This window comes from Zonotrichia albicollis, chromosome 8 (genome assembly GCF_047830755.1).
Source record: "Zonotrichia albicollis isolate bZonAlb1 chromosome 8, bZonAlb1.hap1, whole genome shotgun sequence".
NCBI lineage: Eukaryota > Metazoa > Chordata > Aves > Passeriformes > Passerellidae > Zonotrichia > Zonotrichia albicollis.
The window spans coordinates 43642784-43659767 of NC_133826.1; the positions used below are offsets into that span (position 1 = coordinate 43642784).

Here is a 16984-nt window from a genome sequence, read left to right on the forward strand (position 1 = left end):
TCCCTTTGCCATCTGACTCTCAGCACAAATGGCCTCTTCCTTTTTGTCCAGGAAAAAGAAAGTGAAAGTGTTGAGGGGGCGCAGCCCAACACCTCCATCCCCCACAGCCTCCCCATCCTTCCCTGCTCTTCTTACTCCCAGTTATCCCCCTCCCATGGCTTCCCCCAATGCGTTCCCTGCTCAGGTGATTCCTGGGATATCTAAGCCAGGGACCGGGGTTGAGGAGACATGGCATAAAAGTGAGGAAAAAAGGGAAGAAAACAGAAATAAAGGGAGAAAAAATCAAGGGCAAGGGGAGTGCACAGAAGCAGAGCTAGCCAGGACCCCCATGTGATACCTGCACAGGAAACGAGCATCCCAAGGGGGCAGCACCTGGCCATAGGTCACCCCAAAATCTGAGGCACCCAGGGAAGGAGCTGTGACCCCCATGCCCCCCCCAGCCACTGCCCATCCCTGACACCCCCATTCATTTGGGACCCCAATCATGGGAATCTGATTTCCTTTTGTCCCTCCTTCCCTAAGACCCCTTTCCTGGACTGCAGTTCCTCACGATCTCCTACCCCAAAGAACCCCATCCTGGTAATTCCAGTCTCTGGGAGCCCCATTCCCTTGGGGACATTGATTCCACCAGGGCCCCCATTCTCACAGGGTTCCCCTTTCCCCTGGCACCCCCATCCCTTGGCCTCCATCCCATGATCACAAATCCCTGGAGGTCACATTGTTCTGGCACCCTCATCCCCAAGTTTGAGTCCATCCATCCACTGGGACCCCCATTCCCATGGGACCCTATCCCTGGGAACCCCATTGCTCTGGACACCTATTTCTGGCTCCCTACACCACCTCACACTCCAAATTCTGTCCCCACCATGTCCCACCATCACCCCCCTGTCCCACAAGGTCCCCACCCTGCCCCCATCCGGTCCCCAGCCTGCCCCCACCAAGGGCCACCTACACATGGGTACGGACGTGACCTCGCTTCCTTCCCCTTTATCCGAAGAGCCCCAGCCAAGGGAGCGGTGGCCACAGCAGCGAGTGACAGCCAGTGCACATGGATGGGGACACCGGGATGGCCGGGAAGGTGGTGCTGCTCCTGTGAGGTGAGTCTCCTGGGCACGGGCCTGACACCCTGGGGATGGGCCCTGGTGAGGCAGAGACTGGTGGGGAGGGGGCACAGGGGGGCTGCCGGGTCCCCTGAGGTCCCAGAAGGCCGCAGAGGCAGAGCATGAGGTGACCAGGGCTGTGGGGACAGGAGAGGGGGGACAATAACGGGGGACAGGGATTTGGGGAACTATCATGGGGCTGGTGGGGGTGGCCACTGCAACCACTGTTGAGTCTCCATTTCTGGGTGTCCAATGTGTCCCCATATCCTAACTGAGCAAGGGCCAGTCGGTGTGTCTCTGTCCCCAAGGGATACTTGCCACACTATGACAGTTTAATGACAGCCCCCACACCCAGAGCCTCCCTGCCAATGTCCCTGTGATGCCACCCTCACCAAACCCTGTCCCTTCCCACTTCCTGCCCAGACCCTCAGCGTTGTTGGTGAGTCCTCGGGGGATGCCATGGCCCCATCCTGGTGTTCCCAGCCCCACGCTAGCCCTGGCAGGCTGGTGTCCCCTGTCACCCACAGGTGCCCAGACCACTCAGCTCCTGGTGGAGCCCCCCTGGAGGCCGGTGGTGCTGTGGGACCGGGTGACACTGACCTGCCAGGGCTTGGGCACTGCCCGTGCCACCACCTGGTAGAAGGACGGGCAGTGCTGGTGGCAGCAGGGACCGGACCACTTCAGTGTCACTGAGAGTGGCACCTACACGTGTGACAGACCCGGCACCAGGCACAGCCCCTCTGTGACAGTCTCAAATGGTGAGAGGGGTTTGGTTGTCTCCAGCCTTGCACCTGCGGGGACCCCAAAGTCTCTGGGTGTGCTCTGCTCCATGGGTCACCTCCTGGTGTTACCAGAGCCCATCCCCTGAACACAGGGAGATCCCAGAGCATCTCAGAGTGGAGGGACCCCAGTTCTTGATTCAGGGAACTCTGCTGCACTGGATGTGTCTCAGTTCAAGGGTCCTTGAGAAAACTGAATGCCACAGGTGTCCTAAGACTCCCATGTTCCACAGCCCGACTGGTGCTGCAGGTGCCAGTGCAGGAGCTGCTGGAGGGGGACACGGTGACACTGCGCTGCTGGCGCTGGGAGAACATGTCGGTCACTGGGGTGTGATTCTACCATGGGGACAAGGAGGTCGAGAGGTCCCTCAATGGGACCGAGCTGTCCCTGTCCCCTCTGCAGCTGAACCACAGTGGCCGCTACAGCTGCGGGGGCCAGGTGGACTCCAAGGTGGCACCGTGGGCATTCTTGGCTTCAGTGACAGTGACAGTGCAAGGTGAGCACCCCACAGCCGCCACACTGACACCCTCACAGCCCCTCTGCTGACTCTGCTAGGGCTCCTCAGGTGGCTGCAGAGTACATTTGGATTTCCTGCTCTTCCTGGGCCACTGCTGGTTCTGACACAGCCGCTACAGGGGAGGAGGAGGAGAGCAGAGGCACAGCCCTGAGGACTCTGCAGCTGGAGTACAGAGATAGCCAGGGCTGGGAGCTGTGCCTTGGGAGGGCAAAATGGGGCTAAATTGGAGCTGTTCGGGCCAATGCCCCTCTTCTGCTCCAGACGCTGCAGACCCTTCAGGAGGTGTTGTAATTACTGTTGGTATTCCTGAAGGTCCGCTGTTCCTAAAGCATCCCTGTGCACAAACACACAGCTCTGCTGCCTCTCCCAGGGATTTTGGGATTCTGTGACTGAGGCAGGAGCCAGCTGGAGCAGGCGGCTCATGGGAGCAGCACCTGGCCATGCAGGTGGAGCAGGAGTTCCAGGAATTCCTCAGGGTGCTCAGGTGAGGCCCATGGGGGCCGGGCCATGGTGGGACACCACTTGCCATTCTTGCTCCCCCCAGATTTTGAGACAGAGCAGTGACACCCATAAGGCTCCCAAACCCCTCAGGGCTCAGGCGCAGCCTCAAAGGACATCCTGGCCCAGGCCTTGGGGATGATTCGGATACTCCCGGGCTCGTTCCCGACAAAGGGCAGTGCTTCAGGAGCAGTTGGCACATCCCGAAGGAACAGCCCGGGGCTACTGGAGCCCGAGCGCTGCGGGCAAGGACGGCGTGAGGGAGCCAGGCCCCGCTCAGCCGGCGCTGCCCCAGGAACGTCTCATCCTGCAGGAGCTCGGCAGCCTCTGCCGGTGCCGGCCCCGGGGCTGTCGGGGGGCGCGGCCGGAGGGACCGGGGGGCAGCGGGTGGGAGGGGCCGGGATGGAGGGACCGGGACCCCACTGGGGAGCCCCGAGCGTGGAGGGAGAAACACAATGGCAGGGAGACCCCGGGACAGGGGTGAGCAGAGACCCTGTGGTGGGGTCTGCGGAAAGGAGGGACCGCAATGGTGGTCCCGGAGCACCGGAAAGGGGCCCAGGTGCCATTGCGCTGCGAGTGCTGGGACGGTCACGGGGTATCCGAACCAACTGTGGCAGCGTGCCCGAAGCCACTGTCGCGATGTGTTGGGACTGAGCGTTGTCAAGGTAAGGCCCCCACAGCTCCGGGAAGTGGAGGGGTACCCTGGAAGGTGTGGGGCAGGGCAGGGGAAGAGCCCTGTCTATTCCCTGTGCCCTGTGTGGGTGAGGAGGGCAGGGATGGAGCAGCTTTGGGGAGACCTGGAATCGAGACAGCGTCCCTGCCCACCACCGCCATGGGGTAGAGCCCCTGCTCAACATTTCCATCCTTTTCTCTCTTGTCTCGCAACTGAGCCAGAACCCAAAAATACTTTCTGGGATGTTCTAAAGGGCTGCAGGTTTGAGACAGGAAGGAGGAGGTGGGTCCTGGTCAGATTTTTGATCAGATGGTTGTTGTCTTTGCAGGATTTTCAGGTCTCCCCCAGTCCCTTGCCTAGAAGGATAAAGTGATCAATTGCTGCATTTCTGGACTGGTTCCCACACAGCTGCCCTTGTAGGGGCAGTTTCCAACCAGCCTTGCTCTGCAAACCATCAAAGGCCCTTTCAGTGACACTGCTTGGGCTCCCTTTGGGTTTTGTGCTTCTTGCAGGGCTGAGCAAACCACAGGCAGGCCTTTTTCCACCACAGAATTCGCACCTCTGCAGCAGCTTTAAAGCTGCCAGAATCAAAGCCAAGGGGGCAATGGGGACCCTCAGGTGCTGGCTGCCACCTGGGGCTGGGCAGAGCAGGGCTGGGCAATGGCCATCCCTGTGCAGTGGGGCTGGGCTATGGCTGGGTCCCACCCTTGGATGGCCACTGGCTTCAAGGAGCAGGAGTTTGGGAGCTCCTTCCTGCCCGGAGCTCCATTCCCCAGCTGCTCTTGCTGGCTCAGATCCTGCAGGGGATGAGCAAGAATGGAGAAGTCTGGAAACACCAGGAGCTGCCATCCCCCAGGACAGGAGCCCCTTGTCCAGCATGTGTCCCCCCGGGAAAGGGTTCTCACAGGGCAGGAGACCCCTGGATGTGCCCCCCCAGGATAGACCCCTCCCCCCCACTGTGTGACACTCAGCACAAACAGCCTCTTACTTCTGCTGCAGGAGAGAGAAAGTGAAAGTGTAGGCAGAGGGAAAGCTGCACTCCTCCATCCCCCACAGCCTCCTCAGCCCTCCCTGCAGACCCCTCACCCCTGCTTCACCCACCCTAGGCTTTCCCCAACACGTTCCCCACTCAGAAAGTCCCCAGGATCATCAAGGCATGAACTGGGAGGTTGTGAAATTGAGGGATAAAAGGAAGGAAATGGAAATGAAGAATAGGAAATGCCCCTGGAGGTGTTGGTGGCACAGACCCAGAGCTCCTCTGAATCCCCTCTTGTTGCCCCCCCCCCAAATCACGGGCAACCCAGGGCAGCTCTAGCCCTTGAGTCTTCCCAAAATCTGAGGCAGCCAGGGAAGGAGCTGTGACGCACATGCACATCTCGTCACTGTCCATCCCTGGCAAACTCATTCCCCTGGGAAGCTGACCATGGGACCCCCATTCCTTTTGTCTCCCCTTCCCTGGGACCCCCATCCCAGGGCTGCCATTGCCCAGGAACTCCATCGCCCAGGACCCCATTCCCAAGGAACCCTTTCCCATTCATTCCATGCCCTGAAATCCCCATTTCCCTGGGACCTTCATTCTCCCAGGTCCCCCCATTCCCCCTGCACCCATCCCTGGCACAAAAATCCCTTGATGAGGGATTTATTACAATTAAAGTATTTTCTTATATACCGTTTTAAAGTTTTAAATGTACTTTACCTTTCTCCTAGTCTCATCTCAAAACAAAATAGAAATAAATACATTCTGATAAATCCACTAATAATCAACCAACACTAAACCCACCACACCAATTATTACATTAACTGAAATATCTCAAATTAGCAAACCAAAACCATGACACCAAATCCCAGTAGCCCAGGCTCGCCTGGGACTCCCATCCCTGAGTCTCCCCAGCCCTGGGGACCCCCATTCCCATGGCACCCCCATCCCCTGTGACTCCCCCTCCTCACCACCCCAATTCCCCATGGACCCATTCCCTGGACCCCCATTCCCTGGACTCCCAATTCCCCTGGACACCCATCCCTGGCTCCCCAAACCCCCTGAGCCCCCCTGCTCCTGGGAAGCCCATGTCCCACTGACCCAGAGACAACCTTGTCCCCAGCATGTCCCCACTCTGCCCAAAGCCTGTTCTCTGCTTGTGGCCACCCTGCCCCCACTAGGTGCCACCTACACATGGGGACGAGATGTGACCTCGCTTCCTTCCCCTTCATCCGAAGAACCGCCAGCCAGGGGAGCGGTGGCCACAGCAGCGAGTGACAGCCAGTGCACATGGCTGGGGACACTGGGATGGCCAGGAAGGTGGTGCTGCTCCTGTGGGGTGAGTGCCCCGGGCACGGGCCGGACTGGAAGTACCCCAGGGATGGGCGCTGGTGAGGCAGATGGGGAGGGAGCAGAGGGGAGCTGCAGGGTTCCCTGAGGTTCCCAATGCCAGCAGAGCCAGAGCATGAAGTGACCGGGGTCACGGGGTGGCTGTGGGGACAGGAGAGGGTGAACAGGGATGGAGGGATAGGAATGTGGGGAGAGGCATCCTGGGGCTGGGGCAGCTGTGGGGACAGGGACACAGGGATGCAGGGACAGGGAGAAGAAGACAAGCACAATGTGGATGGACCATGGAGACAGAGGCCATGGGGCTGGCATGGGAGATCTGTGCTAGCACAGTGTCCCCATTGAGACATCTGTGCCACACCAATTTCCCCAGGGGGACAGTTCAGGGGCAGCCCCTATGAACCATTCCCCTGTGCACAACTGTCCGCACAGTGCAGCATTTACTGAGCCCTGTCCATTCTCCCTTCCAGCCCAGACCCTTGGCCTTGCTGGTGAGTCCTCAGGTAATGCCATGGCCCCACCTTGCTGTCCCCAGCCCCATGCTGGACCTTGCAGGCTGGTGTCCCCCATCACCCACAGGTACCCAGACCACCCAGCTCCTGGTGGAGCCCTCCTGGAGGCCGGCGGTGCTGTGGGATTGGGTGACACTGACCTGCAAGGGCTCAGGGAACACTGGTGTCACCACCTGGTATAAGGACGGGCGGCGCTGGAGGCAGGAGGCACACAACCGCCTCACTGTCACTGAGAAAGGCAACTACACGTGTGAGAGACCCGGCACTGGGCTCAGCCCTCCTGTGAGAGTCCTGGATGGTGAGGGGGGTTTGGGTGTCCCCATCGTAGCACCAGCAGTGACCCCGGGGTTCTGGGTGGGCTCTGCTCCATTGGTCACCTCCTGTGTGACCAGAGCCTGTCCCCTGCTCTGGGGACTCACCAGGTGTAACAGGACCCTCGTGTCCCGCAGCCCCATTGGTGCTGCAGGTGCCAGCGCAGGCGCTGCTGGAGGGGGACACGGTGACACTGCGCTGCCGGCGCTGGAGGGACAACCCGGTCAACTCAGTGTCCTTCTACCATGAGGAGAAGAAACTGCAGGAGCTCCGTGATAGGACCGAGCTGTCCCTGTCCCCTCTGCAGCTGCAACACAGCGGCCGCTACAGCTGCAGGGGCTGGGTGAAATCCACGGTATCACGGGGATGGGAGAAGTCGGAATCAGTGACAGTGACAGTGCACGGTGAGCAGTCCACAACTGCCACTGCAACCCCCCCACACTCCCTCCCTCGGGACTCAGGCTCACAAATCTCCCTCCCCTCTCCTTTCCAGAGCTTTTCACGGTGCCAGTGCTGGTAGTTCACTCTGAGCCCACCAATGGGTCCCCCCTGACTCTCAGCTGCCTCAGCACCCGCAGCCCCCTGCGGCCCCAAGCCCCCCTCCTGCACATGTTCTACCGGGACGGACGGGTGCTGGGGGGCCCGCAGGGGTCCCCGCAGCTGCTGGTGCCCGCTGTGGGGGTCTCCCACTCAGGGAATTACAGCTGCCAGGTGCACTCCGAGGGGGGGACCGTGCGGAAGAGCAGTGCCCGGCTCCGTGTCACGGTGCGCAGTGAGTGCGGGGATGGGCATGGGGAGCCTCCACAGCCTGCTTGGATCCCCTTTCCTGGGTACCTCCATTACTGCCCCCTTCCCCCCATCCCTCACTGGGTTAATTCACCCATCTCTGAGTCAACCCCACCCCTCTCTGCTGTTTCCCTCAGTCCCCAAGTCCCACCATCCCCTCTCTGGGTCCCCATAATCACACTGGTGTCCTCCCATCTCCTGCTCAATGTGTCCCCTCATTAACCCCCCATCCTTTCTTTGGGTACCTATTCAACTTCCCCCCGATCTCTGCACCTCCTCTCCTCTCCCTCACTGGGATGTCCCTGCCCGTCCCTGACCTCCCCCCAAGTCCCTCAATGTCCCCTGGTGTCACCCCATTCCGCAGGGGTTCTGCTCTCGTGGGTGTCCCTGTCATTGCAGCCTTGTGCTGAGCTGTACGGTGGCCACAGGGAGAGGTCATCTGTCCATTTCCTGGTACCCGGGAGGGCTCAGGGCACCGCTTGGCACTGGCCCTGCCTGGAGCTGCACCACACTGGGGACAATGGCAGCGGCTACTGCCAGTGCAGGGACAGCATGGCTGAGAGTGTCCCCCTGAATATCACTGTCCTTTGTGAGTGGGACCCTAAGACTGGGGGTGACCCACCCATGGCACCCCCATCCACCTCACCAGGTGCCAGCCCTGTCTGTGTCCCTGCAGTGCCTGTGGCCAATGCCACCATCACCCTCAGTCCCCTGTCACACCTGGTGCGCTCAGGAGACAACGTGACCCTGCGGTGCTCGGTGCAGGTGGGCTCAGCCCCTCTCACCTTCACCTGGCTGCACAATGGGCAGGAGGTGGCCCAAGGTCCCCTCCTGGAGCTCAGGGCTGTCGATGCGGGACATTCGGGCACCTACCAGTGCGTGGTCACCAACCAGCTGGACGGGCACCAGGCACTCAGTTCAGAGCTGGCCCTGGAGGTGACAACACAGGAACAGGGAACAGGTAGGGTCACACAGGGTCACATGGGGACTTCAGGACCCCCGGGGTTCTGGGTGACCCTGATGTGTCTCTCTCTGTCCCCAGCAGTGGCCTCAGGGGTCTGCGGGTCCCTCCTGTTCCTGGTTCTGCTCCTGGCTGTCATCGGAGGCTGGCACTGGTGGCACCACCTGGGTGGGTGACAATGGAGGGAATGGGGGTCCCAGAGATTGAGGTGAAACCCCCACAGAGTTTGAGGTCCACAGGGTGGCACCAACAGCTCCTGACTTGGGTGAAGCTGAATCCCTAGTGATCTCACCTGGAGGTCCTGGGGGATTTGGGAAGGTCCTGCAGGGTTGTGCAGGGAGGTTGGGGGTTCTATCAGGGGTTTGGAGGAGTTTGGGGTGTCAGTGGATTCAGTGGGTGATTCAAGGCTCATTAGGGGCTTCAGGGATGCACAAGGCTCCTGGGGGCAGTCAGAGGTCTCAAGGGTGTTCAGGGGCCCTGAGGACTCCACAGTCACCCCTCTCCCCTTTCCTGTGCAGCCCTCAGGAAACAGCAGGAAAGGTGAGTGGGGGGTCCAGGCCTGAACCCCCATTTTATGTTCATTACGACCCCCCACACGCCCACAGACGCCCCCTTATCCTTGCAGGGGCCGTCCAGTGCCCTCGGCCCCTCCAGAGGCAGGGGAGGTGCTATACAGCCAGGTCATGCGAAACAAGAAGGCAGGGGGTGAGTACAGGTGGGGGGACAGGGACATGTCCCCCTAGGGATGTCACCTCCCATCCAGGTTCCCCCAACCGGTGTCTCTTGCAGTGCCCCCCTGTGCCACAACCCCCCAGGTGACCAATGCAGAGCTGCCAGGACCCCATGGGCAACAGCAGGACTCCAGTGACATCTACGAGAACATGCTGTGACACTGGGGGCACAGGGGGCACTGGAGATCCCTGCCTGAGGGCACCTCCCACTGTGTGTCCGCCCCCCAGCTCCATGGATGCCCACCCTGCCACGAGGTGGGGGAATGAGTGTGGGGTCCCATGTGGGGCTGCCCAGAGCTCCCTGATCCAGTGCTCCCAGTACCCCCAGGAGCTCCCCATTCCCTCCCCCAGTACCAGGGGGCACAGAATCACTGTCCCTCTTATGGGACTCAAAACGCAGCTTTTTCATTAAACCAGGAGAAATGGTTTTTGTTTGTTCAGCTCTGCCCTGTTTGGCTCAGAAGGAGGGACCCGGTCATGTTGTTGCGCAGATCGTTGTGGGATTTTTGGGGCTCTGTCTTGGTTTGAAAGACAGGTGTCTGTTACAGAAAGAAGGAGTTTCTCTGGAAATGGAAAATATAAACCCCTTCTCTCTGAATTATTAAAATTTTGGAATCAAGGGGCTCTCACGCAAAGATATGGGAGTAGGAATAACAGTAGGAAAATGTGAAAGTAAAAAAAAAAAAATTGTTCTAGATGAATAATGAGATGATTGGCCCTAACAATTAAGGAATGAATACTGTGTGAATATTAAGAGAAGCTCTTTATTGATGTATAGATATGTTATTGTAGTTTATTGTTTAGATGCCCTCTGTTCTCCTCACAATCCTCTTTCCCCATCCTCTGTATTGTCACCACTGGACAGCCTGCGTTATTTAAGACAGGTAAAAGGAAGGCGTGTACGTGTGCCCCTCCTACAGAGCAGAGAGAATGAAAAAGCTCATTGCTACTGGAGGGCCCAGCATGACAACACCTGACCCACCAATCAAGTTGTGGGAAAGCAATCTCCACCAATAAACGGCAAAGAAGAGTTGAGTGACAGACTCTGGGAGGGGCCAGGGTTGGCTGATGCAACCCCCAGAGGTATAAAAGGTGAAGCACCCGTCTCAAAGATGAGCTGTGTGGTAAGCAGCCATGAGGGAGGCTCCCAAGCCTGTTCTTCCATATTGTTATGTTTGCCCAATTATCCCATCATCAAATAACCAAACAATATTAGAGGTAGCAGCAATTTTAATTAAAAAGTTTAGAAAATATATAAAATTGGATACACTTGAAATATTACCAATATAATTGGGCTAAAACTAAGGGATAATTTGGTTCCAATAATAGCGCATAAACAAAAGATAACCGTGAGGTATGGAATGCAGGGCTCTTGGACTCTTGCCACCTCACGTACGAGCTTGCCAAGTGAAGATTCCCCCCTTATATGCCATGTGTCAATGTCATCTCCTCCCATTTTCAATTCATCACACTTCTACCTCCGCCCTCATCACCACCTTCACTGTGCATGCGCCACCACTCATTTTAGTGGTCACACAAGTCTTTGGGTGTCATCACTGATGAAGGCCTCTATTCTTCATCTATGTCCTTTAATTCACCTTTGGGTTACACGTGCGCATCAAGCCAGTACGATGAAAGCCAGAACTAACATATTACTGCATTTAAGCATCAAAGTAATAAATCTCTTACAGCTGGCATTTTCCTGGGATCCAACCAGATTGTCCCTTCTTTTTGTTAATTTTTAGTAACTGTTATCTCTTGCTTTTTCCTCCTGTCCTTCAACATCTGCAGGGAGGGGGGGTGCAAGCCCTCCTATCTCTTTCTTTTCTGGCATTACAACTTTTAAATGTTTTATTATTTGCAATTATTAATTGCTGTATCAATATTGATTGCGGTTTCAATTTTACAGCACGAATCATACCAATTTTCCACACATGGAATCCTTTGGTTTTCATTGCTTGTTAGGTACTATAAAAAAAAAATTGTTGCTGGGTGATTCAGAGTCAGCCCATGTGTGTTAAGTGGAGCACACAGGGGATAAAGAGAAGGAAAAGAGAAGTACTAATACATCCTGCTAAGTCTGGAAATTTAGATAGCATGAAGAATGAAGAACACAAGAAGTAAAGATGGTATTAAAAAGAGTCCACTAAAATGTAATTTAGCAGATGAGAAAGATTTGGCAGGAATCCCGGAGGGTAATTTTTCAAGGAAAGGTAATCTGATGAAATACTCTTACCCAATAGTAGGCTTGGTATCAATTAGAAAGTGGTGAAAAGTGACCCCCAATGGAACTTTATGATCCATTGTTACAGTTGATGTTATTTTTAAGCCAAGAAGAAAAATGAGATCCTGTGATATATGCAGACATCTTTTTTACCCTGAAGAATAAACCTGAGTGTCAGAAAGAATGTGGCTTTGACTTGGCCCCACAGGACCTTTAGTCCTAACTTTGGAAAGAGATAAGAGGCAGAAAAGAAAGAGATGTCGTTTAGCATTCAGCATAAGGCAGAGATGTTTGAAATTGGCTCAAATGCCCCAGGAAGATTGTGTTCTAGGTGTCCAAGACTTACAGCCGAGTTAGCCCAGGCCAGCTCAGGTACACCCCCCCTCAGGCAACCACTCTGCCCCCTGAATGAAAGCCAAATGGCAGTGAGGATGAGATGAATAATCCAGGTGAGGGGACAATTTCAGAGACACCCAGTGACAAGCAGCCCAAGCAATAAAACCAAGAAAGCTTTGCCTTTAGTCACCTCCTTAAGGCAAGTCTTGAGTCCCCCAGGAAAAGCCATGTGGGTGAACATCTGCTTTTCTACTAGTGAACTGAAGAGTTGGTGGGAAAAAGTTAAAATGGATAGAGAAAACCCTAGCAAAGTAGCAAAAAGATTGGAGTTCATAATCAAGAGTCAAGAGCCAGACTGAGGTGATACTGATTTCATGTTGACAGAGCTAACCAAACCAGCAAAAGAGTTGGTGATCAAGGTAGCCAGAGCACGTGTGCAGGGACAAATTGCTGGTGGAGCCTTACAAGGTACAGTGGACCAGCTGTGTCCTATTGTAAGCTGTTGGAACTGGCGGGAGAAATGCAGAATGCAATATGAGTGATCAGCAAATCTCAAAATTTACTGATAGATACACATCTTTATATCAATGTTAATGAATTTCATACATATTGCAAAAGCGAGCTCACTATTGGTTAGTTACTTATCAGGCAACTATGCCTACTTCTGCATTCTTGTGGATATTTTATTGAAACTTTTCTTCGTATTTCTGCCAAAGATGTTCTCCCCTATCCCAATGTTGCACCAAGGGCACAATGTTCTTGCCTGTTATTGGACACTGACTACTGGCTTCTATGCTTGTCCCTTTCAAGCTTAACCAGCGGCATTATGTGGACGTGACCTTTCTCAGCTAACCAACTGTCCACAAAGCTCTCCACACTTCCCCCATTTTTCTGTTGGACAAGCATAGTCTGATTAAATGCAGCAGATATCATCCTTTGCACCATGTTCTGTAAGCACATGCAAAACCACGGCAAAATTAACACTACTAACAGAGCTATAATGCCCACTATAATGGCAACTTTAACAACAGAACGTAACCGTGATCCCAGGCCTAACGATGAGAGCCATCCATCAATACCGAAACCTGATTCTACCTGCAAGTTTCCAGTTAACCTTTGCAATTCAGCGAGCTGGGCATGGATGGACTGCGAATGGTTAGAAAGATTCATGCAACACATGCCCTCAGATTCTTCACAGCCATGGCCTTGTGCAAGTAAAAGAAAGTCAATCGCAGCTCTATTTTGAAGTGTTGTGTGATGAATAGAATCAACATCAAGCAAAAGGCTAGAAAGTGCCAAAGAGGTGGCATTGGTTTGCTTTGCAAGTCAGCATCCCAACTTATTTAGGGTATCATGGGCACCTGCGGCTGCCACCCCTGGAGTCAGAAAGGATGCTGCCATTATGGCCCCTGGGGACCAAAATTTTACATCGTCCCTACAGTCAGCAGTAAATGCATGGATCATTCTCTTATGTCGATGACAGCAGCGGCTCATGTTTAATATCATGGACGTATCGGGTGTAAGTAGAGACAGCCGTCCAATTGTACATGGCCCCCCGTGCAGCATCAATGGGACACCAGGCCAAGCACGGTCCCCACAGATTAAGAAGTAACCTTCTGGCAGTTGAATAGGGTCATTTGATGAGATTGACACTTTCCCTGTGGTATAATTGCACCAAGCTGTTGCATTACAATACACAGCCATGCTGGAAGTTACAATAGTGGAATGGTTTTTTGCTGAAAGCTGGCTTCTATGGTTAAAATTAATACATGCATCTGCCATCACTGAACCTAACAGCTCCAATTCTTGGGGTTCCTGTGGTGCTATGGGGAAGTGAGAAACCCATTGGTCCCAATTATCTACACTTGTCCTGGGATTGTCAGTTTTGCAGGTGGGTACACCTGAGGGACATGGCCAGGGATCTGCTGGTAGCCCTACCAAGCAAGTTGTAAATGGATTACCGGGAGAAGATAATGACAGGCAAATAGCCTCCTGGTTAGTTAAGTTTGCCAGGGTGACCCAAATGTTACTCTTAGGCTGAGGTGGGGCCCATGCATGACGAGTTTTCACTGCTTTGGCAGCACGTGCACTGTCTGCTAAGAGGGTGAGGATTAGCAAGGTAACAGCATAAATGTGCCACATCACCCTGGTCTCCCCAGGCGCTGCTTTGAACCACCCAGACATTTGGGAGATAAACATGTTTCCCACAAGTCATTAAGAATGTCGCTTCTTTCCTTTCCCCTTCTTTCTCTTTGATCTGCCCAGATTTAACCTCTTTAGGTCTCTCAGACAATTGTCCCATGCTTGGTTGGGATCTTGATCTGCAGAAATTGGACCTATTATACTTGTCTGTGAAAGGGGAATACCCTTACCACACTTAGTCTCTAAAATATGCGACTTGGACTGTCCCAAAGCGTGTTTAACTAAATGCTGCATTTCCCACCTAAACCATGCAATAATTCTGGTGACTCATAAAACTGTAACCCTTGGCGGCCAGGTAATCCTGTAAAGGTCCAGAGTTCTGCTTGCCAGGAGCCCAACTGCCAATAAAATTCACAGCTCCTGCACCACAAGTCAGGTAATTGAGTCTGATGTACGCACTTAGGTTGCTGAAAACCCCCGCAAAAAAACAATACCCATGCAGCACACTGTCTATTTTGACAATCAGTACAAGCTAGTTACCTAGGCCCTCTAAATTCAAATGTAGAAAGCGCTTGAAGCAGGCTTAGTATATAATCTAAGGATTTACACCGATCAATTGCTCGGTCGATAGCCAAACTACACTGTCCTTTCAGCTTAGGAAGTATTGGTTGAAGGATGATCAACAGCTTCGTCTCTACTTGCTGACAGTCTTCTGAGCTCAGTTGGTGGAGTTCTGGTGGTTCCATCTAACCCAGCTGCTCAGGTCCATTTAGCAGGTACCCATAAGGATCCTGTAGGGTAGAGACACAAAGATATCCTTGGCCCCAATATAACACCTTAGCAGGACCTTGCCATTGTTCTATTTTGGGATCTCTGTATTTTACCCTTACATCTTGCTTTACACTTTCTTTCTCCTGTACATAGTGGCGAATTACAGGAACCTTGCTTTCCCCAAAACCACACAAGTGATTCAAAACAAATAAACACCTTAACAGTCTTTCTTGCAGCTCTCTAATATCCTTGTATTTACCTAGATATCTTTTCAAGGTACCATTAGCTCTTTCTACCATTGCTTGCTCTGTCAGGGAATTAGGGATGCCTGTCACATGTTCTATTCCCCACATTTGCATAAACTGCTTTATTCTTTTTCTGCAGTTGGCAGGCCCGTTATCTGTCTTAATACACCGTGGCACTCCCATTACAGCAAAGCAGCTGCTGAGATGCCTCTCCTCTTGTCCAGCTTTCTCACCAGTCTGTGCTGTGGCCCATAGAAAATGACTATAGGTATCTATAGAAACATGCACATACTTCATCCTATCAAACTCAGCAACATGTGTGACATCCATTTGCCAGGTCTCATTTGTATTCAACCCTCTTGGGTTAACTCTCAGACCTAACCTGCAGCCCCCATTATGATGACTACATATGGGACAGGCTTTGACTATTGCCCGTGCCTCGTCCATAGATACCTGAAATTTTCTATGGAGACCTTTTGCATTTTGGTGAAACATGGAATGTGACTCTCTGGCCATAATCTGCCTGGGAATTGGAGTCATTTGTGTGATTGAGACTAGCTTATCTGCTCGTGCATTACCCTCTCCCAGACCAATATCCCATTTGTGACTTCTGATATGGATAACAGAAAAGAGATGTTTTCACAGCTTAATCACCCTCTGTAATTGAATAAACAGCTCATGTAACCTCCTGTTTTGAACCTCTTTTATAGAGGCATCCTCTATTTGCTCACACACTCCTGCAACATACAAAGAATCTGTCACTATGTTGAGGGGCCCCGAAAAATGCATCATGGCCCATACAACAGCCAATAGCTCCATTGTTTTTAAAGTATCCAACTTGGAAGCCTGAATAATCTGATGGTGCCATTGTCCCTTTTCCTGCCAGGTCACTGCAGCAGTTCTTGATTTTCTTCCTGCATCCATGTAGGCTGTTATAGCATCCGACAGGGGCTTCTGTGATCTTTTTGGGCACTGAATCCAACCCCACTGCCCTACCCAGTTCAATGGTATATTGGGAATATCATCAGTGGCAATCACGCTTCCAGCTCCCAGCAGGGCCTCTTGTAATTCCACACTGTTTACCAGGTACCAGGTCAAGGTATTTTTCTTCATTGGTATCCGTATCTGATCAGGCTCCTTTCCCATCATCTGTAATGCCCGTTCACAACCCTTCTTTAGCAGGTCAGCCAAAATTTTGATTTTTTGAAGAAGGGTTTTATGCTGTTGAAGTGGAGGAGATATCCATTCTAAGGCCCACGCCTCCCCCGTTTTTCTGTTTTGCTGAATAAGTGAACCCAGTAAAAATTTAGTTCCACACCAAACTGTCAGCTGTATGGGGAGCTTAAGATCTCGTCTCCAGACACTGCCCTGTGTCACACAGTCTCATATCTGCTGAAGTGTCTTAACCTGCTCAGAGGTTATATGGACAGGTTGTGCTGGGTCAGTCTCTTTTAGTAAAGGTTGAAGTTCATCTAACAACTCATTTGGAAAGCCCACAATAGGGCGCAGCCATTGCAGATCACCAAGTAACTTTTGAGCATCATGCAAAGTATGTATTTCAATATTCAATTGCAATTTCTGGGGGGTAACAACCTGACCACTAAGTGTCCATCCCAAATATTTCCAGGGTGCAGATAACTGGATTTTTTCAGGATCTACAATCAAGCCATGTAGTTCCAGGGCCTTATATATTTCTTGAATTTGTTGACCTGGAAAAGGTTGCGGCTGCGCAAATAAAATATCATCCATGTAATGATAAATGGTTGTTTTGGCCCAGGCCTGTCGCAAAGGTTGTAAAGCATTGTCAACATACAGCTGACACAAGGGGGCGCTGTTGGGCATTCCCTGTGGGAGAGTGAGCCATTCAAATCTCTTGTCTGGTTCTTCCCTATTTAAAGCCGATAAGGTAAATGCAAACCTCCAAGTGTCTTGAGGGTGAAGAGCAATAGTAAAAAAGCAGTCCTTAAGATCCACAATTAACAGTGGCCAGTCCTGTGGCAACATGGCTGGGTTAGGCAAACCTGATTGTAAGGCTCCCATAAGCTCCATTTGTTCATTTACAGCCTGTAAATC

At 53.0% G+C, this 16984-nt stretch overlaps 1 protein-coding gene across 1 annotated transcript; it reads left to right on the forward strand.

The window, feature by feature from the left end:
- Nucleotides 1-3421: 3421 nt before the first annotated feature.
- Nucleotides 3422-9352, forward strand: LOC141729974 (Fc receptor-like protein 3). The gene is made up of 8 exons (XM_074546631.1): nt 3422-3560; nt 6471-6701; nt 6949-7119; nt 7209-7381; nt 7901-8090; nt 8981-9002; nt 9088-9167; nt 9252-9352. The coding sequence occupies exons 1-8, from the start codon at nt 3422-3424 to the stop codon at nt 9350-9352; spliced, it is 1107 nt and encodes a 368-aa protein (XP_074402732.1).
- The last annotated feature ends 7632 nt before the right edge of the window (nt 9353-16984 follow it).